We start from the raw sequence: 23,666 nt of genomic DNA on the forward strand, positions 1-23,666 counted from the left end.
GTTTTTTGAATGGTGGAAAACAAGGAGGCCTTCGTGTCATTAAGTTTTTAGCAATGTAGACATGGAAACGATGCAATACTTATCGGAGTCTCCGTATTCGATCAATACATCATCAAACGACCAGCCTGTGTCCAATCGGAACCTAAACAGAAGTCACAGAATCGCCGAAATAGAAAAACGGAAAAATGAGGCGGAGGACCCGTTTGTTGCGGCCGTGAAGTATTTCTCTGACGGTAGGACTGTTTTTTTCCCTGTTTTTTCTTTCTACGGGAACATGTGAACTGCCGTGAATACTGGGGTTTATATCAAAACATGAAGTTAATTGGAATGTGTTCGGCATTGAACGCTTCTGTGTACACGAGAGTTTGACCGTGGGTGTGGTGACGTCACCCGATTAGTTTAATGTAGCAAGACATAGTTTGGATTTTTGTTATGAAAGTATCTAGAACTTAACTGAACCGAAATGTCGTAGCTGATAACGTGTAGTATCATGTGTAATAATAATAATAATCAACATCCACTCGCCTTTTTTATTTGTCCCATTTAAGACAACTTGTCAGTACGTACCAGCCAATTCTAGACCCCCTTTTTTTCACCCTAAGTCTTGGAAAAATTGAAAAAACATAAGTATCTGGGGTTGAACGTGTGGAGCGTGAAAAGACATATAAATATGTCTTTGGGAGCGAATGGGTGTTAATAAGCCTTTTTTTATTTGCCCCATTTAAGACAACTTGTCATTAATAACCACAATACACAACAATAAAAAAATAACTATTTAAAAGGTAGTTTATTTTATATACAGAAAAGATCATAACTTTATCGAACATGTTATTTGAAGTATTTAACACTGGTGTGTGTTTACTCTTACTTGACCCACCATGATCAAAAGCATCACATACCTATCAATCTATTAAGTAGCTAGAACTAACTCTTTCATTTTGTGTTTGGACAGTTTGGGGGTGGAATACCTAGCACAGAGCCTTGACCCACCCAACATATTTGGGATGGAGATGGACAGCAAGATATGATATTCATGACCTCTGATGTGAAATGAAAATGTGGATTAAAATCCCTTCAGATATATGCAAACCTCGTAGAAAGTCCCCCATTAATGCTAGATCCATTTTCACTTCCTTTAGGCGTGACACCAAGGTGGTCTGTTACTTTTGTCCGTATAGTGTAACTGATGTGACTGACTGCTGCTGTTGCATTTTTGTGTTCCCGCTGTGATACCACCTGTTCTTCATCTAGTTGAGGCAGGCACTCCTGTGATGGGCAATGATGTCTTTGAGGGGAACCTGGTGGTGGTGGAGAAGGTGGCATATGCTGAAGGACTTCCACCTGATGCCATCTCTGTGATGCTGGAGTTTGCCATGAGTCTTCGCATGGGTAAGATGATGGATGGATGGAACAGTAGATGGATGGATATATAATATTGCACTTTATTCATCAGGTTGGGGATATTCAGCCATCTCGCAGCTGAGAGTCAATAGACCAAAACAGACACACAAGCACATATGTATGATATTGATGAATACCTCAGTTGGAAAATGGACATTCCATTGTATTTGTGGTGGAGGAGGGTACACTGTTAACGGCACTCTAATGATGACAGATGATTGTAAAACATAATCTTGATTTATTTTATTTTGAGAGGGAAGACATTTCATCTGTGCTGTATGTTACACATACGTACAGCACATTTGACAATAAAGTTGTATTTAATTCAATTCAATTTATAAGGCGATACGGCCCAAAAAGAATTTCATCCAAAATACCCCCCTCCCGTGCCCCCGATTTTTGTTGTGTGCAGGAACGAGTTTGTGTCCCCGAGTGCTTAAGTGTTTGATCCCTGCTACAGTGGTGCCTCAGGATGCCGTGGTCAGAGCTGTAGCTTGGCTTGGTGTCTCCAAAATACCCATTAGTACACAAGTGAGTAACATAATTACAAAGAAAAGGGTGATTTCTGTCTTTTAATCATCTAATCCAACCAAAAAATCAAGTCAAAAGTCGCTTCCTTAAATAGCGCTTACACTTGACCTCTACCTTGCTGTATAAAGTATGTTAATGTATTTTGTTTCCGACTGGTATTTTAACGCCCTGCCATACTATTTGTAGGTTCTTTTCGTCAAGTGGGTCTTGACAGTGTTTGACATGATTGACGCAAAGGATCAACTGAGAGCCATCTATGGCTTTATTTTCAGCTTTGTGACAGAGGAAAACCTGGTATGTGTCCTCTTACTTGGATGTTTGAGTGTCCTGAGTGCTTACGGAACACTCCCAAGCGCTCAGTCACTTTGTATTCTAATTTTGTTCCAGTGTCCCTTCATCTGCCACCTGTTGTACCTTCTAACCACAAAGCAAAATGGTAAGTCAATGCTGACATTTGATGACTGTCGTCTTTGCCAGCAAGGTTTTCCCTTATCTTCCTCATCTTTTTTTTTCTCATTTTTTTTGCTGTACTAACCGTTTCTTTTCATTTGTTAAATTGTTTGCAGTGCGAGTGTTTCGAGTCCGAAAATTACTGGATTTACAAGCCAGACTGGTAAGTGCGACGATCATTTGTAGTTCACTAGAGCCACCCAAAAACGTAATATTATTGCTGTGTTATAATTTTTGTCAAAATAGAAAACAAAATAAAAAGGACTGTTATGGAGAATTGGAAGGAACCGCCAAAAACTGAGGCAAACTGGGTGCATCTCCTGGAAAAGAAAATGTCTAATTGTTATTAAAGATGCGGGCTGGGCATTATGTTGTCTTTCCTTCTACAGGTTACAAGTTTTAAACTCTTATTTTAGACAAGCGGTAAGGCTCCACACCTAATCTGAGAGTGTGGCTTTTTTTGGTAGCGACAGAATTGAAATGGGCAATAATAAATAAGAAATGTGCCCTATTTGTATGTGTATTATGTTTTCCCAGGGAAAACAACCCTTCCTTCTGCACCTGCTGTCCCTATATAAAGTGTTTTGCCCTGAACTGGTGACACTCTCTGTTCCGTCCAGAATGAAGGTTCGTACATGTCATGTTAAACACTCAATGGCTATTTCATTAAGTGCACAACACATTTCAAAAAGTGGACCAAAAATGTGTCCATGCTAGCATAATGCCATAGAAGCCCCTGTCCCATAGCTAAACAAGCTAGAAAAATGTCTTTGGTTCTACACCGCTGCCAACCACATCCAATAATAAATGTGGAAAATAGAATGTACTTTTCCCACCCCTTCGAACCCAACTGATAGTATCATTCAAAACTGAGCATTGCTATCATCTAGCCATATTAACCTTTTCAGGGACAGCGGTGACTACAATGGACAGCTTATCATGTTATCAGGTTACAGGCTGCATGTAAGGGTTATGGCATAATTATATTTTATATTAAGGCGGGTCTAATTATGAGTGGATCTCAAGAGGTCGTGCGCAGAGAAAAAAAGAATGTGTAATGTCCTCTGTCATATTTCTTCACAGCGTGGCTTCAGGAATCACAACTCGCCCTGGAAATCGGCGCTAGCTTTTGTCCAGAAGAAGAACAGTGCGGCGATCGCCCCCAGTGCCGGTGTGACCCTCACCATTAGAGATCAGAGCAACCTAAGGAAAAGGGTATGGAGGTTCCAAATCTCAACCTCACAACGCAAATTGCTTTGGCTGTAATTTTTGTGGCAACTTTTAAGTCCGCATCTCCTTGAATGTGAAGCCACCATCTTCTCAATATTTTTCATGGACTCCGCCGCAATTATTTATTTAACGAAAGAAGAAGCGCTTGCGGAAATCCTTGCCCATAAATATTTAATCCTCATCCCACCGTTGTGCTGTTCTTTCAGAAACATTGCCATTTGGAACTGCCAGTGCTGACTTGTGCTCTTAATAAGGAGTCTCAGGCTGAATTGCCCTCCAACCGAAAATTGGTCCCTCTGGCGCACCTCCGTTCCTTTGCGGAGCTTTTGGAGAACATGCACCGCATAGAGGTACACAGTGACATGCAAACTTACTGCAATACATCAGGTGCTACCATCACATTAACATGGACATTACTTAATACAGCGGACATGACAGCACTAGTGAATACGTTGTGTGCCTCAGTAATCAATTCAATAACTTTTTAAAAGGTCTGAATAGGTGACCACTTTACTGACGTGAGACCATGGTTATTTTAGTTACCGTACAGAGAAGTAACAAAATAACTGAAACTTAAATTTAGTAAACATTTTCATCCATGAAAAAAAATGATGATGCTTTACAAAAACGAAAACTGAAATTAAGTTTCATGTTTGCAAAAAAAAAAATAACGAACTTAAAAAGCGCCACCGGTTGACATTGCTCCTTTCGTTAACGAAAAAACCCCCAACAACAATAATGCTTGACAAAAACAAAAACTAAACGAGATTACATTTTATGTTTACAAAACTAAAACTAACTTTAAAAGCGCCACCAGTTGACATTGACAACAGCTGTGCTTGAATGGCTGGATGGCTTAATTACTTTTGTCTTTTGTGACTCTACTACAAAAATATATATATCTGTGTGTGTGTGTGTGTGTATGCATGTATGTATATGTAATAATAATAATAATAATACATTTTATTTATAAGCGCCTTTCAAGACACCCAAGGACACTCTACAATAACAAAAAACACAAAACAATACGGGTTGAGCAGCGGCAGCCAAAATGCGCCAGCGTTCACTCAACCCGGAAGTCAGAAAGAATCCTCCAAGGATCTAGGGTGTACCCACCAGCAAAAGTCCCCGAGGGGCAAGTAGGCTCCCCACTGCCTGCTCTTGTCATCGAGAAAATTTTGTTGATGGCATCGAGAGACCAGCCAACCAATTCCAATTCCATTGTAGTTAAAGTACGGTGTGACAGAATTCTATTCCTACGAAAACAGTGAAACCTGAATTTGTACATCACAATGTGACTTAGTCACTCACCAACGCAGTTGCAAAAGTCACAATTACAGTAAATATTTGTTTAAAAAAAACTTCGAGTCCATGTGTATAAAACAGTTACATGAAAAACAGCATGGTAGTTGCTGTGCGTGCCTGCTCGTGTCACTGCATATCGCACCATTTATGACACTATACTAACGCCGATACATCATAAATTGCGATCTCTTGACTGTACATTTCTCTGTGCAATGCACGCTTCTATCCACACGGTGGTGCTGTGTCTCTGTTTTTGTATTCTGCCCACCACTTTCTTTATTACACTTAGTATCAGACTTTCTTTTTAATAGCCTTATTCTACTTAGTGGATTGTTTTTATTTGCCCCATAAAAATTGAGAAAAAGAAGAGTAGGCCAGGAAGAAGGAATAGTAAAAGCTGAAAAGCCTCATATAAAGTTCTAATAATCAAATTTATGTTTTAAGGCTCACACATTTTGTGTCGTGAAACATAAATTCTCAACCATTTACTTGTCCTGGCTGGTTGCCTGTACATATGGCCATAATAAATCAGTCAAGTCCTGATCAAACTCCTCACAATAGACCACTAATGAATCCCCCTCATCATGCTTTTAACCATTTGATAGGACAGTTGAGCTGCATCCATTCTTTTCCCCACTTCATTGTCATTTGCTTATTACTCTAACAAAGTGCCCACGGTGGAGGGGAAGGGAGCAGCTGTTCACACATTATACGAGACTGTATAAATTCTCCCACCGAGTGAGTTATTCGGATTACAGGCTGATGAAGGATTATTGAAGTAGCAGACTGCTTGCACTGTGAAAATTATTTAAAAAGAAAAAAAAAGTCTACTGGGTGATTTTAATCTTGAATCAGGCTGCCTTCATGCAAATTAAAGGTGACTAATAGACCACCTTTGAGGGCATGTGGTGCAATATTTAACTTCATGCGTACAGTTGCATATTTGTCATTGCCTTTCTACATATTAATTTTTTATTTGTGGCCCCAAGGTCGGGACTTGTCACACATCTCCTATTCGCTTATGTTTGGCTCCCTTTTACCCCCGCACCAGCTGCCAGCTCAGATGGGTTCTCTGCTGTCTACCAGTGTGGCTCTGCACTACCTGGACTGTGTGCAGGAGGAGTCGGGCCTCCTCCGCCTCAACTTCTGGCTTGGCTACGCACTCCGAGAAGGTAAGGTTGTAGATAAGTGTGACAGCTCCCCTGTCAGGGAGATGTGCCCAAATCTAAGCTAACCGGCAGTTGGACCGTGGCTCTCGTACGTTCTTTTAGCATCAGCTTAAAAAGCAGTTAGAGGAGAAGCTCAGGAAACAAACACATGTGGAATCTGGAACGTGATGGACTTTTTAAAATTTGATACCTTTCACTCTCTTCTCAGAATTTTTGTTTTGTCGAGATGGAGGCGCAACACAGAATTCCGACGAGGCTCTGCAGTTTTTGAACAGGCTGCTGTGTGCACACCAATTTCTACAGGTGAACCACTCTGTGCCTCTCATCTACGTGCATTTTGCCATCTTGAAATTTTCTATTCATTATTTTACTTTTTAAACAAATTTATGTTATGTCTTAATATCTTTACCAGGAGGGGTTTTCTAGTTCTGAAGGGTTTCTTTACAAATTCCTAACTGTCTGGGACGGATGCCTCATGCGACCGCAGATCCTCGGCCTGCTGAGCAACATTCCCATGGTGCCGAGCTACAGTAGGTTCATGATAATTTTTCGCCATTTTTAAACACATATCTGTACGTCCATCAAAAACAAAATGCTGTGCTTATCTTATGGCTAAGATAGCGTTTTAGACAGTGTAGTCCGGCCGGCCATCAGATGTATGTGTCTGATCTTCGCCCAGCCTAACTCCCAAGTCATAAACGGAGAAGCTTGTTTGTGTTGATTATGTCAACTACTTCCTCGAGCTGCAACTCCCACTTGAGTTCAACGCTGCCTCTTTTGTAGACATTTTGGGCACCTGTAATTTTATTTCTTTACAAATTGTATGAAATTTGTGTTTGACGGTTGACCATGCAAAGCACTTTGTGAGTCCCTTCTGGGAGAAGCACTACATAAATAAAATTGACTTACTTACCTCTGCCTCTTCAGAAATGGGACAGCTTCTGTTGGAGCCCCTCAAGCAGCTGTACTTCACGTCCTCACCATTTTTCAAGGTACGTGTTCTGCTCCAGTTTGTTTGATGCCATTACATCCAAGAACCACTTTCCTATGTGATTTAATAGCGCTAGTTTTGACTGATGTCTGTATGCCTGTGTGTGCACGTGTGTCTGCGCGTGCTTGCGTGTGTGTGTGTGTGTGTGTTCTCAGTGCGGGCTGTTGGAATGTCTAAACGTTATGCTGCGGAATTGGCTGACCTGGCACTCGGTGTACGCACTGGAGGACGACGTGGACATCAGCATCAGCAGCCACACCTCCATGTAAGTTTCATGAAGGGGGCTGAAGCATAAAATCCGCAATGGCAATAAAGGAAAAGCTGTCACCTGGAGATCGACACGGCCAGCCTTCCTACTGAGAAAAACAACCTTTGTTAGTCCCGTGTGAGGAAATCCAATATTCAGTGCCGGGAATAATATACAACCGCCAACCTGTCAATGTTGATCAGTTGATGGGCGAGTCACCTAGTGCCTTGCTCAAGGGGGACAGCCTCATTACAAAATGGGTATCAAGTTTCAGTGACCTTTTTGTAAGAACCATCAAACCACGGATTCGATAATGAGTTTCTTAATACTGTATCGCACTCTGTTGGTCTACTATCCTACTATTGCTTTGCAACTGTTTTCCATTTTGTTTACAGATCCATGACTCTGTCGGACTTTAAGGATTCCGTGTTGCAGCTGGTGCAATTTGCGGATCATCTGGCCACTGTGGGGCTGCAGCTGGAGAGCTGCCACTCGCTCCTACTCAACTTCATCCTGGACTTTTATGAGACGGTAACGCAAGCTCATTGATCAGAGAGGTCTTTTGATCTGCAGCTCTATTGGTCCCCAAAACACTCTGAAGTCAAGGTATCACTCTACATGAATTATTATATACTGAATTTCATGACCATTCTGCAGGTATGCGACATGTTTTTGAAGTACGGTCTCCCACTCGTCGTGCTACCATCGCCCGGCGTTTTCTACCCGGCGCTACTCGCCACCGACCCCGTCAGTGTGGACCGCCTCGCCTACATCATGCACAGGTATACGCACTCACCAGCATTAATGTAGCGCCACGTAACTGGATGACCAAAGCAGAACCGGGGTGGACTGGCATCTTTGCACTTAAATGCTAATCTATCATTTATGATAATGAGCGGAGGCAAAATACCCCGGCGCTCCCTTCCATTTGATCTTGTTGTGTTCGATTTTTGAAAGCTTTAATAGCTTACAGTACCTTCTAATTAACTTCTGCACAAGGTTCTGTAATAGTTTTGCCAAAGCGAAAAGGGAAAATGTCAGGGCAACAGAAAGTCCAACTAATTGCTCAACATTGTCACGCTGCTGAAAGCAAATTGCTCTCCATGACATTTGACATGACTTTGTCTTTTTTTTTTGTCAGGTACAAAGTGAACCTGGCGTTTGCCAAAAGCCAGTCGAAAATCACAGAGGTAGGTACACCGACTACTTTCATTCGAACTACTTTACAGTACATACGCACAATGCAAGGAGTATTTTCCAAGCTTTATTGAACCAAGACACATATTTTACAGGAGAAAAGTCTCACGGCACACCAACCAAAAATATACTCAAAACATTATGTGTGAATTTTTGGACTTCTGTATTCAAGAAGCTGATTATCAACTGCTAATTAGTTCTTCATTTCATGTTGGGTGACATTGCTTTTGGTTCTGTGAAGAACGTATGTGACCTTTTTATTGCTCCGCAAGCCAAACATTAAGTTGTTGACTTAAATTCAAGCGCAACCGAAGGCTTTGAAGTTTGAAACATGTGTCAAGTCAGCCTTTATTTCTCACCCGAAAAAAAACCCGTTTCTTAAATGAAGAAGAACTCACCCTCTATGTGGTGATAGAATAAATCAACACAACAAACTGACATGGTTAATAAACAGCCTCACCCTCCTCTGACAGGCTTTTAGCATCAGCCGTCAGACCTTCAGCGATTTCAACCACTACGTAGTTGACATGGTCAACTTCCTGTGGAATGACAAGACATTCCAGTCGGGCGTCAACGTGCAGCTGGACGAGGGGCTGCTGCAGAGGAGCAAAGTACCCGAGTGCTCCACCAGCTTCGACCTCGTCTATCACCCGGCCTTCATGAGCTACGCCATCGACTTCCACCACAAGGTGAGTGTCCGCCTCCACAGCAAGGGAACACTTTCAATGTTTGACAAGTCATTTTAGATCAAAGGGGCTTTATAAACGTTAACTAGCAAGGTCTGTCCATAGAATATGGGTCGCATTTTTACTCAGGTTCAAATGATGTGTTTTTGTAAGGTCACTTTTCCATTACAATATTTCGTGGCTGTGTGATTACAATGGAACCGTTCCTCAGAGGCTCTTCCAACGTTGTTCTGGAGGGTAGGCCGAGCAGGGCCGTGAAGTCACTGTCACATGATTAGCTGACAGATGTAGGTGTTTCTTTTATTGTTCTGACAAGGCACTCCACTGCATTTGGCCATTTCCTGGTTTTAAGCGAACGAGAGACAGCCAGCTGCCACCAAGTCATAAAAATAAAATAAATACAGCACACATACATTGTGTTTTATAACAATACTAAACCATGTTTCCAATTTCATATGTACCTGTGGATGAAATAAGTGAAGCTGGCTGTAAAGGTTTTCGCATGCCGCGTGCATGTCGCCATGTCATACACACATAACAGTGCAGTTGTGATAAAATATGTATCACAAATTAAAACATCAAATAATGTAAATGGCTGTACACCACTCTGCAGACATGACCAACTGACCCAGGCTTAATCCAAATGTTACATTTCAGTTGAGAATTCAAATGTTGCTGAAAGAGGCACAACATGACGTGGGTCATACATTTCCACCCAGTTACCAAACCACACATCTTTGGCCAGAGGAAAAAAAAATCATACCAGACTAAATCAAGAGCAATCACAAAAGCATTTGTACCGATGCTTGTCGATTCTTTCGTAACAGCACTCGGGTCAAGTAATGTGCCTTGAGTCACAGTCTGTCGTGAGTACATAATATAAACAACTGGAAGACGCCTGGTGGGACGATGTGGTTCTCGATGACCTTTCTAGTTTCATCTGCCACTATTTTTTCCCCAAACTAGTGCCACACTTTGCTCAATTGAAGTGAGATGGATGTGGTATTAGGTATTAATGTATGTTGTATGAAAGATACATTAGGGGTGAGTGTTGCATTATTAACACGTGCAGCATGAGACATTATTTTCATCACGTTTAATAATACACACAAGCCCTTTTTGATTCTGTCCCAATGCGGACATCCAGCTGTGAGCCGCTGAATTTGGCAAGCGGTTTGAGCATTTAGTCCATATCCTACGAATGCGCTCTTTGTCCCTCAGCACATGAATAAAAACTCTTAGCAGTGACGTTTTTTTCCCCCTTACTATCTTCCGAGACTGTGCAACATTTCTGCGGACTAGGAGGACAACTAGGACGAACTCGCTGAGAAGCTATATGTTTCTTGTGAGGCAAAACGGTGCACTAGTTAACAACTGTATGCTATCACAACCACCAGTAAAAAGTGACAGAGTTGCCTCACTAATAACAAAGTTCAACGGGAGCGCACGAGTACAATTTCTACTTGTGTGTCCCCTTTTGTTCTATCAGTCTACTCGTGCGCAACAATGTCTTACAGTAGTGGGCGAAAAAAAAATCACTAGGACATTTTCGTTATATTGCACCCCTGTCATTTTATGAGTGTGCCAAAATGTCATACTGTAGTGGCAAAAATGTCATCTTAGTCAGACACTTGTCCTACCAGTGCACAGAAATGTCATTGAGCCATACAATAGTGGAGGAAAAAAAAACGTAGTGCGCAGAAATGTTTTACGAGCAAGGACAAAGAGCGAGCTTGTAGAGTACATGGACTACTGAGCATTGAATGGCTTTCCATGCTGGGATTTCTTAACGCTCTCTTTCTCCCTTCATAATTAGTGTTGGCCTGAAAGAAAAGAACTGGATCTCAACTCCATAAAGGTACGAGGACTCGTCAGCGAAGAGGTTTGCTACTGTATATGTGATCATGGGAAGTGGTGTGACTGGGGTTGCGCGTGTTTTGCAGCATGCCAAGCGATGGGGCTGGTACGTGGAGTATCTGTTCTCGCAGGGCTACGATGGCCTGGAACTATTTAAGCACACCAACATCAACCGGTGGCAACCGGTGAAAGGCGACAAAGAAGACAGCGGCACAATGCAGCTGTAGCCAGAAGAAAAAGGACATAAAAGGACTTGTGTGTACTTTATCACATTCACTTCTTCAAGCAGGCTTCCTTGCTTGCAAGTTTCTTTTTATGTAAATAAATTAATTGTCATTTGGCAAGTTTTAATGACACCGCGTGTCTATTGACTGCGGTGGTTACTAACATTTTTTTTTTTTGCAATACAAAGCAGCTTTTCAGTGTACAGCATCATATTTTGCCTCCTTTGCATTCTATTAAGAATAAGAAATCCTGACTTTCCTTGTAAATAAAATCAAGCTGGTGGAAAATGATAGACTGTAGGTAGAGCTGATTGCACTTAGGTTTTTAATTTGCTTATGAAGGTTCTTGTCCTTTTTGTTGTTGTTGCTTTTTTATAAATTAAAACAAGCATGGGTTTAGCTATTGCTCTGTAAGTAATCAAAGTACTTTATAATTGTACATTTTGAGAAGAATTTGAATGTAAAAATAATTGCATTGAGATACAATATACGGTGGACCCCGCAATTGGTGGGGACAGGGAGCTAGAAAATTGAAAATACAGTGGACCCGACTATTAATGGGCTCAGGGAACCAGTAAGGTGCTGAATAGTGATGGCGGACACTTATGCAGTCAAAGGCTTAGCCCGTATTTCCAGCTGAGTGGTCAGAGTAATACTTAATATTTGTCAAAGGTAGACTGTCTGAGCATTATCATACTATGCACAGTCAGGGTTTCATGTAATACAATTCACACATATACTGTACAGAACAATGTCCATCACACTCACAAACAAGCATGAACAAGTCTTAGTAATAAGCAATGTTTTGCTAATATTAAATTACTATATAATTCAATTTTCTATGCAGTTGCTTTGCTTTTGTTGACTATCTCGTGCACTGATTCACTAGCTAACAGCCAATCAGAGTGGTCAATAGTCACAGACGGCCAAACGCCATTTCGCACAGTGTGATCAATGGCTCATTCATTCCAATCATATCTAAAAAGCAGAATGACACAAAAGGCTCTTAATTATTTACAATTCTAAACTTTTGTTTAGTCCGGTTTGTTCCTTTTGGTATTATGAGTGACTGTGGATGGTATGATAAACAATGACTTCTCAGCCAAGTTGATTACTTGCTATACTGATTGATCGTGACTAGCAGAATTAATTTAATGACAGAGTGCAGCTTCTCAAAATAAATTACATTCAGATAAGTTATGAACGTATTCTTCATTCCATCCATCATCAATATCTCGTACATGCATCCAGTGCAAATAATTTGTTGCAGAATGTCAATGAGTCCAAGAATGCTGCTTCTATGTCAAAAAAAGTCACAAATATCCAAACGATTCCCTCGTGATGGTGGCCAAAGACCGACAAGGGGTGGTCAAACAGGGATGTACCACCAACACGCGTTTTGCACTAAAATGGTCTCCCCCCCACCCCCGCCCCAAAAAAAAAGAAAAAATGCAAATAGCTGAGCTTACTATACAATGAAATAGTACACTAAATATTAATAAAACAATTTTTGCCTACTTACTATTACACCTATCAAGAGAATCATGTCCAACCCTACAAGCCGAACAATAAATAATACAGTACTGTACAACGAAATTATAAACATTACCCCACTCCACACAACTAATTCAGTGCTGTTGATGCCATGCACTAGCTAGTTCCAGATTTTCTTTCTTATGGCCGACCACCACAGCCCCCACGGATGAGTGAATCCGTCCAAGTGTGGGAGGTACTTGGAAGTTGTAAATCTCTCGGCTGGCAAAGCGAGCGCACACTTGCAGTGAAGACGCCAACGAAACACACCGCCTTGCTCCATCCCAGCTCGTGACGCACCGTGCCCGGGCCACTCGCGTTGTTCTCCACCCCAACACCTTCTCGCCTCTGACCCGCGGGAAGGAAAGAAGGGAGGGCGGGCGGGCGGGCGGGCGGGCAGACGGTTGGACGACGTCCCTTTGCCCAGACATTTACCGGGCGGATGAAGCTCAACGGCGGACGAACTGCGCCCTGATGTCACGCTCTCCACCGCCGCCGCCGCTGGCCGCAGCTGCTTCTCCGCGCTCCTCTCCGGTGTTCTTCACTCGTCCACCTCCACCCCCGCCGGATCTCTCTCCGCAGCTGCAGCCACTTGGGAATCAACATCGCCGGGGGAGCTTTGCCTTTACCACCTGAGTGACAACCTTTCGGACCGGAGGCAAAAGGTAAGACTGGCTCTTCTTGTTTGAAGTGAGTTTTTAATACACCTGCTTGATAAACGGTTGTTTTATTATTTTTTTAAATAGCATTTTGACATTTTTTTATGTTAGGTGGAAAGAATCGAGCGTAATGAGCTGTGCCCCAGTTTGGTCATTCTTCGCAGTTGGCAGCCTTGTTAGTTTGCAATTAAGCAGAAATTTGCCTACGTGAGGGCATGAATGGTGCACCCCAAACAGGGAGGGCTTGTCTCATATTTTAACAAGCAATAAAAGTAAAAAGCAAACGCAGGGGTCACTGTGGAGTATGGTTGGGCGAATATTCAGGTTCGCGCACAGTACCTTGACTTACGACTTGAATGTGTTCCATAACCAAGCCCATAAATCAATATCTAAATAGAGAGGTACATCCTGTCAGTATTTTTTTCATTGTTTTAATAAAGCAGTATCAATGAATTGCATTAAACAATTAGGCATCCTAAAATGATAATGGAATGGAATGAATCGGCTGAAGTGCAAATAAATTACATTTTATGACACATTAGTGTGATTGTGTGTTGAGGTGTGCCTTTAAGGGGCATGTCCTAGTGAGCCTTTGCACGCCAGATGCTCGAGTGAGTGCATGAGTATGATGCCGCCTAAATAATAGCAGTCGACGGGGTGGGTGGATGTTTGACTGGCTATTTTTGTTCCCCTTTCAAAATGTTTAATTTTCTGCCTTGTGTGTGTGTGGGGGGGGGTAAAGGAACGCCCCTGCCTCCCTCAAAATCTACTAGGCTTTTGAAGTTGTAGGTACATTTTTAGGTAAATTTTCTTAATTTCTCAGTATCTTAACACAGGAAGCTGAATGACTCAACAGACATATGCAGTAGGCGGGAGTCTGTAAGAGTATTTCTGGTGCTAATCCAAATTAAGATTGTGAAGACGTTCCGGCTCCTCTGAGTGCCATTCTAGTTCATTCCAATGCTTCCCCTTACTTTCTTGAAAACAAACAAAAAAGAGTGACCGCGTGACCCCATGGGGTATATACAGGGATTTTTATACCAGGGGGCCAAATAATAGGCTATAGTTTGAGGTTTTTGGAGCACATCCTCTGAGGTTTTACAATGCTTACTTTGGGAATTGTATGACATGATGTCACAAGCCAGAGGTTAGCCTCCACTGTCCTAGCGAGTCAATCGGCTGTGGCGTTTTAAAAGACATGCAATGGCTCACGAAAGTCAGTACAACCCTCACATTTTTTTTTTGTAGTGTTACATCTTTTCATGGAACAATAGTGAATAAATAATTTCTTACAATGCAAATTAGTAAGTGGCCATCTTGCATAACTGTTCATTTACCGTATACAGTTTACACTAAATCAACACACAACCATTCATGTCTAAAACACTTGCAACAAAAGTGTGTACATAGACTCCTTTGTGAAAATGCTGGAATCATATTTTGGGGGGAAAAGGTTATAAACCCAGGGATATTTTGTACATAAAAATAACAGTGTATGTTAGTATCCTCTCAGAATAAATCAATCCACAACTATAAAAATGTCTAAACCACTGGTAACAAAAGTTAGTACATTTACACAAGTGATAATGCCGAAGTTATGCCCAATCAGCCATTTCCCTCCCCTGGTGTCATGTTACTCATCAGTGTGTCAGGTGTGAATGGGGAGCAGGTGTGTCAAGAGGGTGTTTGTGATCTTGTTGTAGCCTAGGTCAGCGGTTCAAGTACCACTTCACAAAATACTAAGCTCTCCAAGTACCACCATCATGACCAACACTAGAAAGTCTGCAGCCCAGCCATTCGGCTTTTCTCGCTTTCAAATCTGAAGGGCGATTAAATGGCTGGATTCGTTTTGGACTAATATCCTCACTGAGGTGTGAACAGCCCAACACATTTCTAAATTCCATGACCAAAGGACAAGCCATGTAGTTGAACCATTTTTTTCACCATCCCGTCACCATTGTTCTTAAAGTGGCACGTGACACCAGGGATGGGGTTGTGCCCGATTTGGACATTTTCACCTAGGGGTGGACTCACTTTTGTTCTTTGGACATAAATGACTGCGTGTTGAGTTATTTTGAGTGTACAATGAATTTATATTAAGACGCAAGCTGTATGTTGATGACTTTAAATTGTTGGAAAGTGTCATTTCGTTAGTGTTATCCCAGTAAAACATACACACAATAAAATATTTACAAAAGTGTGAAATAGTGCATTTACTTTTTGTTTCTATACGTCTGCTCTTGCTGCTCTGTCTAACATTAGAGTCTAATCGAATAGGTTTAGTCATGTCGGTGCTGGGATCAGACGCATCCTCCTCCTCCTCGCTTGCGTTCTTTCATCTTCCTCGCAATGAAGCCCCTAAATGGCCCAAGAAGGATAAAAGAAACGGAACAAACTCGCCATGCTGGTAACACGCGCTCTCCATATTGTTATCATTTGAAATAACGTAATGTCCGGTGATTTTCCCCAAGAGATAATTTCCCTGATGTCTTTTGATGTGGCTCACAGGAGAGGACGACATTTCCATTTTTCCGTGTGATGCGCATTGTGTTGCTGTGATTTAGGAGGCACCTATGACGGCAAACAGTTGTGAAGTGTAATTGCAAAAGATGCTAAAAGGATTAGCGGAATGTTCCGTTGTCATTACCTGCTCCATTGACATGCTTGCTGGTCCTCTTTTTAGTCTTATTTTAGAAGAACAGAGCAGAATAGCAGCCTAGCCCTGCTGATGTGTTTGTGTGTTTGAGTCTTAAAAATGGTGAAAAATCAGATCAGATCGTTCTTTTCACTCCCAGATGCTGTGGGCATGTCCGCTCAACTGCCAGTCAAATACCCCAATTACAACCTGAAAAAATGAATGCCTATTCACAGCCAACAACGAGGCACTCTAATCCCAAGTGACCATGACATCCAGAAGCCCACTACAAACGTTGGCTGTTATCTTACCGTGCCACCCAAAGCCCCTGGCACTTTTCAACCGTTCTCTGTGTAACATTCACACACTCATGGAAAACAGCGAGGCACTAGAAAGTGACCACGGCATCCCAAAGCTGTCCTCATGCTAGCTGTAAAGTTGGACTTCGGTAAGAAAAAAAATCCTCCTTCCACTTTGCACCTTTGCACATCTCCGCGTGACATTTTTGTATTCACCTCGATTTTAGAGATGCCATCCCGAAGCCCCTGCCCATCTGCCAACTGTCAAGGTTAACTTGAATGAAAAAATCCCCCCTCCTTGCGCTTTGCCTTTCTCTGCATCACTCATGGTCGACAACAAGGCACTCTAAAGTGGCCACACCATCTTGAAACCTGAATCCCCAAGCTGGCTGTTAAGTTGGACTCGTTAAAAGAACCCCCCCCCCCCCCCCCCCCACCCCCACAGCTTCGCTCTTCTGCTTGTCTCTGTAAGTCATCCACACACTTATTGCTGTCATGAGGCGCTCTAAACTGAAGTGGTCCTGACAGACTGAAGCCCTGTACACATGCTGGCTATGAAGTTGGATCCCCTCCGCCCACTCCTCACCTCCTTCTTGCTCTTTCACTTTTCTCTGCATGTACTCATTGGCCAACAACAAGGCGCTCTAAAGCAACCGGTGTGGTTTCTGAAGAGAAGAAGCATTTTCAGCATCGATGTTTGATTCTTATTCTCACTTGATTGCATTTCTTGACATTTTCTGTCAATAATACACAAAACTGAAGGAGGAGGTTCAACAGTATGGTAGAAGGCCATTTAAAGTGTGGAGGTGTGCAATTTTATCTAGCTTAATGGTTATTTTTTTTCTAGGTTTGCGCTCTCCTGAGTGCCATTACCCCTGACAATGTGAGGCATTTGAGACCCTTTTCTTAATTTGTCAGTGAATAATGCATGAATGTTAATTGAAAAAAAAGTTCACAGATGGTCTTCCATTCTGATGAATCCTTAGTGTCTTTTACGGGATTTTCGTTATTTAGATGATGTAGGGAATACATTAAGGATAGTCATGGGCCTATTTTTTTCCCTCCCATTTTTTTTGGTTTCTGTCTTTCTTTCTTAATTCAAGAGAGTGAGCTGAAAATGTCATCCTGTGTTTAAGTCTGCCCGGGGTCCTGTGTTACTTATTGGCGCGTTATGAATTAACATCCATCCGCCTGCTATAGTGATGTCTTGCATTCTTACTAGGCCATATTTAGCTGAAGAAGGGGTGATGTCAAGTTGGAATTTTAAAGGGCACATTTAATGGGAAAATTGACTTCTTAAGGAAACTTTCATCTGCCTATGTCTGAAAAGCTCACTGATAAAAGGCGAAAGATGAACCACAGCTACGACATGCCTCTGGCAAAAATGGTGACGACCCTATCCAGCCTTTTTAGATGTCTCCCTCTTCCAACACAGCTGTTTCAAAGGATGCGAATTGTTATCAGGCTTCTACAGTGCTTGCTGTTGAGCAGATCAGTTGAATCAGGTGTGTTGGAGGAGGAGGGAGACATCTAAAACAGACTGATAGGGGCTCTTGAGGCCCGGCCTTGGGCACCCCTGGTCTAAATGAAGTTCCTCCTCCGAGTTCAACGTAGTTGCTTTCCCCCAGAGGGCGCCAAAGTAATATTTTATTTCAGATATGGGTTTGGCCTGAGCACAAAAACAGCATAGGCAAGTTTCCATAGAGTATTCTGAAAGCGATCAGCAGATAAGCTTTAGGAAAATAATGAATCAAATGTGTCCTTCTAAATCAAATACCATCTTTCATCATTTCTTTAACCAAGTCAAAATTTGTTCCCAGTAATCACTTTGATTTTGAGAAGTACAACAAACTGTGATTTAATTACATGTAACCCCACCCCTTCATCAAAGCCCCGAGCCACGCCCTGCTTTGACCTAACTGATGTCACCTTCTGTATTGGGCGAACATGATTTGCATTAACGTAGCTTGAGGTTTAATTAGGGCAACTGACATTTGTTTAAAGTGGATATTATTTCAATTACAATTAATGTACACCATTCCCAGCGGAGCCTCGGCCGCAGAAATAATAGAGCTCTTTTGCTTCTCTTTTGGAAGCGGCTTCTTGCCACCAATATGTGCGTTGTTTGTTTTTATCGCTCGAAGTGACAAATATGTCTGCTTAATATGCACGAGATGGAGTACTTTTTTTCTGTAAATGGGTGATTTAAATTAGAAATGCATGACTGCAAAGGGAAATTACTCGGATTGCTGGGATATGTCAGAGCAAAAAAAGCAAGTGGTTTTAATTCGGGACAGAAGTGATCGATCTGGACTGGTTGCCAGTCAATCACAGGACTTGTAGGAAAAAAACCCCATACATCCAGCCTTGATCACTTGGGGGAAGTATAATGCAGACAAAGACATGTACAAAGAAGGAAAAAAAAGAGTAATTTTAGTGTTTCTACCTATATTGCTCCACCATTGGTATTCTAATAGCCATTTGTGAATGGGTTGCTTGGCGCCCCCTCTGCTATTTGTTAGCCCTCCTTCGGCATTTTGTGGGGTTTTTTTTTGTTAGCATGAAGCGAAATGGACCTCGTAGGGTGAAGCTATGTGGTTGTTTTAAATACCCAATGTGTAAATCTCTTTGCGACAAACAAGACAGCGGCACAATACAGCTGTAGCCAGAAAAAAAAAGACGCATGCGTGCGTGTCGACTCCCACCGCAGCGAAATTGTGAGACAGCAAAAGGAAGGAGTAGCGATGAGTGAATGACGTATGTCAACAAACGCACGTGCAAACGACGATTTATCGAGTCCATAACTATCATGTCCATTTTTTCTCACCAAATGATAAGTCGATTTAGTAATTACGGTATCGTGACAGGTCGAGCCTGACATGTTTATTCAGCGCATGTGTCTTAGATTTTTGCTTTCAAGTCAAAGATAAAAGTTGGCTCAACGACAGCTGGTGTATCAAAAGCCAGAAAATCAGACAACAAACCACTTTTACAAACATTTGATTTTTGTTTCTCCTGCCTTAAGGAATGTTTTCTTGTTTCTTGTTTACAAAAGGGTTAAAGAACACATTTTAATTCACTTTAATAGGTTGCTGCCGCTTGTGCTGTGTGGTTGGTGTTCATCCCTCCATCTGCAAACATCCCGGTGTTTCCCCGCATCAAGTCAGCACGATGGTAACTTGGGCTGATTATCGTTATCCCTCGTGCCCTGCGCCGCATGGCGAGAGGCCCTCGCGCTTGGCTGGACTGTCATGGCGCGTAACGAGATGTTTGATGGTGGGTAGATGGCGCATAATGAGGCAAATGAGAGTTAGTAGTAGCAGTTAAAAAAATAAGGAAGCTTATTCATTATTCAATGTCTTTCAGTGAACCCGCTTCTATTTGTACAGTGCAAAATCCCAGCAGAGGCTGCCCATGATAATGTAGAGCACGTCCAGATTGTTGGCTTTAATCTGCGGAGACTTAACACGGCCTTGAAAGCAAGCAGCAACAAGAACGAAGCACCAAGGTAGGAAGAAAGCGTTCAAGAAGTTGAAAGTATCCCCTTGAGGATCCCCCAAAATATTGCAGACAACTGTCAACAAAGACAGCAGATAGTCATAGTTATGTCAAGATCTGTGCTAATTTCCAGGAGCTATTCTGTTTTTATTTTATTTTTATACACTATATATTTTTTGCATTATATTTTAGCATTTAGGTACCGGACTGCCCAAGCAATACTTAATAACTTAAGTAGAATTTGCAGGTACAACCACATTTTGAGTATTGTTTTTCTGATGACTTTTTACTTTTAATCCCAACTTTTGAAAACGCGTCTGTACTTTTTACTCTTTCCTTTGTTAAAAGTTCATTACTTTTTTCAACCGCTGCAAATGGCGAAGAGTGGCTCCTGGCCAATAGAGGGCGCTCGGGTGCTGCCCCTACACTCACCGCATTACCATGAAAAGGCTAAATAAAAATGAAATACTTAAGATGACATTTTAAAAATATATGTATTTCTATTTTTAGATCAGGTATTATATACAGTTAATGATGAGAAAAATTGTTTTGTTAATCTCTGATGTCTGATTTTTGTTGTTGTATGTGCGATCTGGGGCACAATAAGCTTTACCTAGATTTTCTTTATCTCCGTGTACCAAGGGACAAAAATCGGTATTGTACTATGATTGTATCTACAGCTGACATTTTTTACCTTTTCGTTTTGAACTACATTTCATTTCAGTAGGTGCAGGATTTGAATCTATGTATGTACTTAAGACCAAAGTATGAATACTTTAGCTACTACTTTAGCTCCTTACCTGCCCACCATGGTGAGCTGTGACATACCAAAACAGAAAAATGAGACAGGTGCGACTGGGGACTTTGATAGAAAATCCATTTCCCAACTCCATAAATTACCTAGCATGCGGTCTCCTTGGCCACAGGGACTGTGAGCTATTATTTAGGATCCGCTAAGCGACGCATTTCTATTAACATGAAATGGCTCTGTGTCTGGCTTGCGTTTATGTTGGTTATTTACTGCACGGCTCCGGGGTCTCGCTCCGGCCGTGATGTCCAAGGCTGACGTGGCCCCACAACGTGGGAAGGGGACTTTAATGGCACAGATGGGAGGGGTGAGGATCAGCAGCAAGGGCCCCTTTTAAATGGAACATTCCCAACGATAGCATGCTAGTGCAAACAAGATGCTAGTTGAAAGTGGCTGCAGACGAGAGCTTTGCGTGGGTTATGATTGACTTCCTTGGCCGCAGTTGTCAAACTTTGGTGCTAAGTGGCCATATTTGATTTTTATTCTTAAATAGACAGAGCAAAACATTTGTGGATGAGATAAAAAAAAAAGCTAAAGCTCTTCAACTCACTTCAACCTAGTTCCTTGGGACCATGTTTCTCCAAAGCAAGCTCCTTAGCTCACTTCAATATGGTTCCTTGGCACCAAGACGCCATCAAGTGGCTGCAAATGACTACGTTTGACTACATGAAGCTCCTCAATCACTTTAATGTAGTTCCTTGGTGCCAAGATGACACCAGATGGTACCACCAGAGCAGTGCTTGCCTAAATGAATGTTGTCAACTCAGTCAACATCGTTCCTTGGTGTCCAGATGCCAGCAGATGTTACCAAAGCACTATGTTTGTCTAAATGAAGCCTGTCAACTCACTTGAACATAGTTCCATGGCACCAAGATGCAAACAGGATAGTGGCAAAGCACTATTGCTTCAATGGAGCTCCTCAATCCACTTTCAGCATGGTTCTAAGGAACCAAGATGTCACCAAATGGTAGCAAAGCACTATCTTTGTCTAAATTAAGCTATTAAACTCACTTCAACATACTTCCTTGGCATCACGATACTAAAAGATGGTGCCAAAGCTCAGGCAGACCCTGACCTTCCTGAATAATCGTTCCCACGGAATCCACTCAGCCTTTTGGCCCGACCACGAGTGCTGCCTGGCATATTGCAGCACAACATGGTGCTGCACTGAAGATGTGCAACTCTAAATTTGGCCTTTTGCTGTATACTATAAATACCCACACGGGGCCCTCACCAGATGCCTGCTAACTATGCAGGTGTGCAGAGGGGTTTTCCTGTACCTTCCATCTGGAGGCACAGAAAAAAAAAACATTTCCAGAGCGCGATGAGTCGGATTCTTCGATTAAAGTTTCACAGTGCGGACAGGTGAGCAATGAATTGAAATGTCCACGGCGAGGAAAGCGTCACACAGTGCTGCAGTCATATACAGATTAGCTCTTGTTATCCTTTTCATTGGCTCAACTCCCAGACTTTTTTAAAAATTTTAAATCAGCTATTTTCTTAACTTCTGCCAAGAGCAAAGTACAAGTTGGCCTGGATTTATATGTGAGTGTATTGAGCTTAAAAAATGTGATTGTGAATACTCTACACAAAACTTTTTTTAAAACAATTTTAGTGTTGATTGGAAGCCCTACCATTTAATTGTATTTCATTTATTGATTAACCAAGTAGAACCGCTGGATGAGATTATCCATGTTGAAATATGATTTTTAGAGAGTAGACTGCATGTCGTGTTTGAATTCCTTCCGACTTCAAATGAGGTAGTAAAGCCATTAGCTGCTGCAGTGAAAGGCCACAAGGAGCGACATCTATTCAAGTGTATGCACATACTGTACTGTATGCAGCATAAATGTCAGCGGGGATTTCTCCAACTATTAAAAAATTGCTTTTGCCTCACTGAATTTTAAGCATTCCATGAATCATGTATGCGCTACTGTATGTTGTTGTTGGTACTTAATGCAAATGAATCCAAACCCTTTGCTTATTCAATTTATTATAATCACTGTGAATATGCGGTATGTAATTGAGAAATATGCCTAATTGCTGTCAAAACAAGCTTTTGTCTGTGCCGGTATATCAAACTTTAACACTCTTGGAGTGCAATGATTGAGATTGAACGGGCAGTGGGTAGCACAGTGGATTAGTGGTTGGCATGTCTGCCTTGGTCAAGAAGTCCTGGGTTCGAATCCGCTCACATGTGTGGCTTTCTCAGTTTTTTTTTTTTCGTTTGGGAGCGGGGCTTCTAGGGGAACCTAATTTTCCTTTGCAGTCTCAGAGACTGAGAATATGCTCTGCCATTGGCTGGCAACCAGTCCAGGGCGTCATCTGTCCAGATAACCTCAAACTCAATCGCCAACCTAATAAGGATCAAACTATACTGGATCGATGGATGTAAGGAAATCTCTGTTGGTTGCAGACTTGTTACCAGACGGACATGACAAGAAACACACTTGAACAGTCAGTTTATGAGTTCAAGTTAAAAAGCAAACTGCAATCAGGAAGTCTTCACAAGCGGCTGCTTCCTATGGTTCCGTGAGCCTTATTGCCACTGAGAAGCTTTTCAGGTCATGTATCCTTAATTCACCCTTTTTTTTTTTCTTTCCCCCCTGTCTGGATTTTTTTTTTCATTGCATTTATTTCCACTTTTATTTTCATCGTAATATTCCAATCTCCTGTGCCACCACTGCACTGTTCCCATTAAATCAAAGGAGACCGTTCATCGATAGATACTTTATTCATCCCGTGATTTAAATGAAATTGTCACCGCGGCAATATTCACACCAACTTTCATCTTAATAACCGCGATACACCCAATAAAGCGCAACCAAAAACAATGCAGCAGCATCAACGACATAAAATTCCTCTTTCTCTCAAATGTTCTCCACAAATCTGTCAAAATCAGTGCTGGTGAGCCCTTCTCATTTGTGGCGATAATCCATCCCAGTC

General features: G+C 41.9%; 2 protein-coding genes across 2 annotated transcripts in view; both read left to right on the forward strand.

Annotated features, from left to right (window-relative positions):
• Window positions 1-4: 4 nt before the first annotated feature.
• Window positions 5-11,576, forward strand: cenpi (centromere protein I). The gene is made up of 20 exons (XM_086105995.1): window positions 5-233; window positions 1,252-1,389; window positions 1,814-1,932; window positions 2,119-2,226; window positions 2,320-2,368; window positions 2,499-2,545; window positions 2,920-3,009; window positions 3,466-3,597; window positions 3,819-3,962; window positions 5,969-6,089; window positions 6,295-6,389; window positions 6,499-6,616; window positions 7,014-7,078; window positions 7,233-7,342; window positions 7,720-7,855; window positions 7,982-8,106; window positions 8,466-8,514; window positions 8,995-9,210; window positions 11,024-11,065; window positions 11,151-11,576. Exons 1-20 carry the CDS (start codon window positions 62-64, stop codon window positions 11,289-11,291), a joined length of 2,217 nt encoding a protein of 738 aa, XP_085962121.1. The 5' UTR covers window positions 5-61; the 3' UTR covers window positions 11,292-11,576.
• Window positions 11,577-13,238: 1,662 nt separating this feature from the next.
• Window positions 13,239-23,666, forward strand: part of drp2 (dystrophin related protein 2) — a 154,808-nt gene continuing 144,380 nt past the window's right edge. The window contains exon 1 of the mRNA XM_086100896.1: window positions 13,239-13,486. The gene's annotated coding sequence lies outside the window, so the exon portion shown is untranslated. The remainder of the gene's footprint in view (window positions 13,487-23,666) is intronic.

Source organism: Hippocampus guttulatus, chromosome 2 (assembly GCF_054856545.1).
Source record: "Hippocampus guttulatus isolate MCC_2025c chromosome 2, RoL_Hgut_1.0, whole genome shotgun sequence".
NCBI lineage: Eukaryota > Metazoa > Chordata > Actinopteri > Syngnathiformes > Syngnathidae > Hippocampus > Hippocampus guttulatus.

What these genes read in the sequence shown, in the direction of transcription:
- cenpi (XM_086105995.1), top strand. Translation starts at nt 62, where the DNA reads ATGGAAACGATGCAATACTTATCGGAGTCTCCGTATTCGATCAATACA. An exon ending in GCCAGTCGAAAATCACAGAG is followed by an intron (nt 8,515 to 8,994) that starts GTAGGTACACCG and finishes CTCCTCTGACAG; the next exon opens with GCTTTTAGCATCAGCCGTCA. An exon ending in CCATCGACTTCCACCACAAG is followed by an intron (nt 9,211 to 11,023) that starts GTGAGTGTCCGC and finishes CTTCATAATTAG; the next exon opens with TGTTGGCCTGAAAGAAAAGA.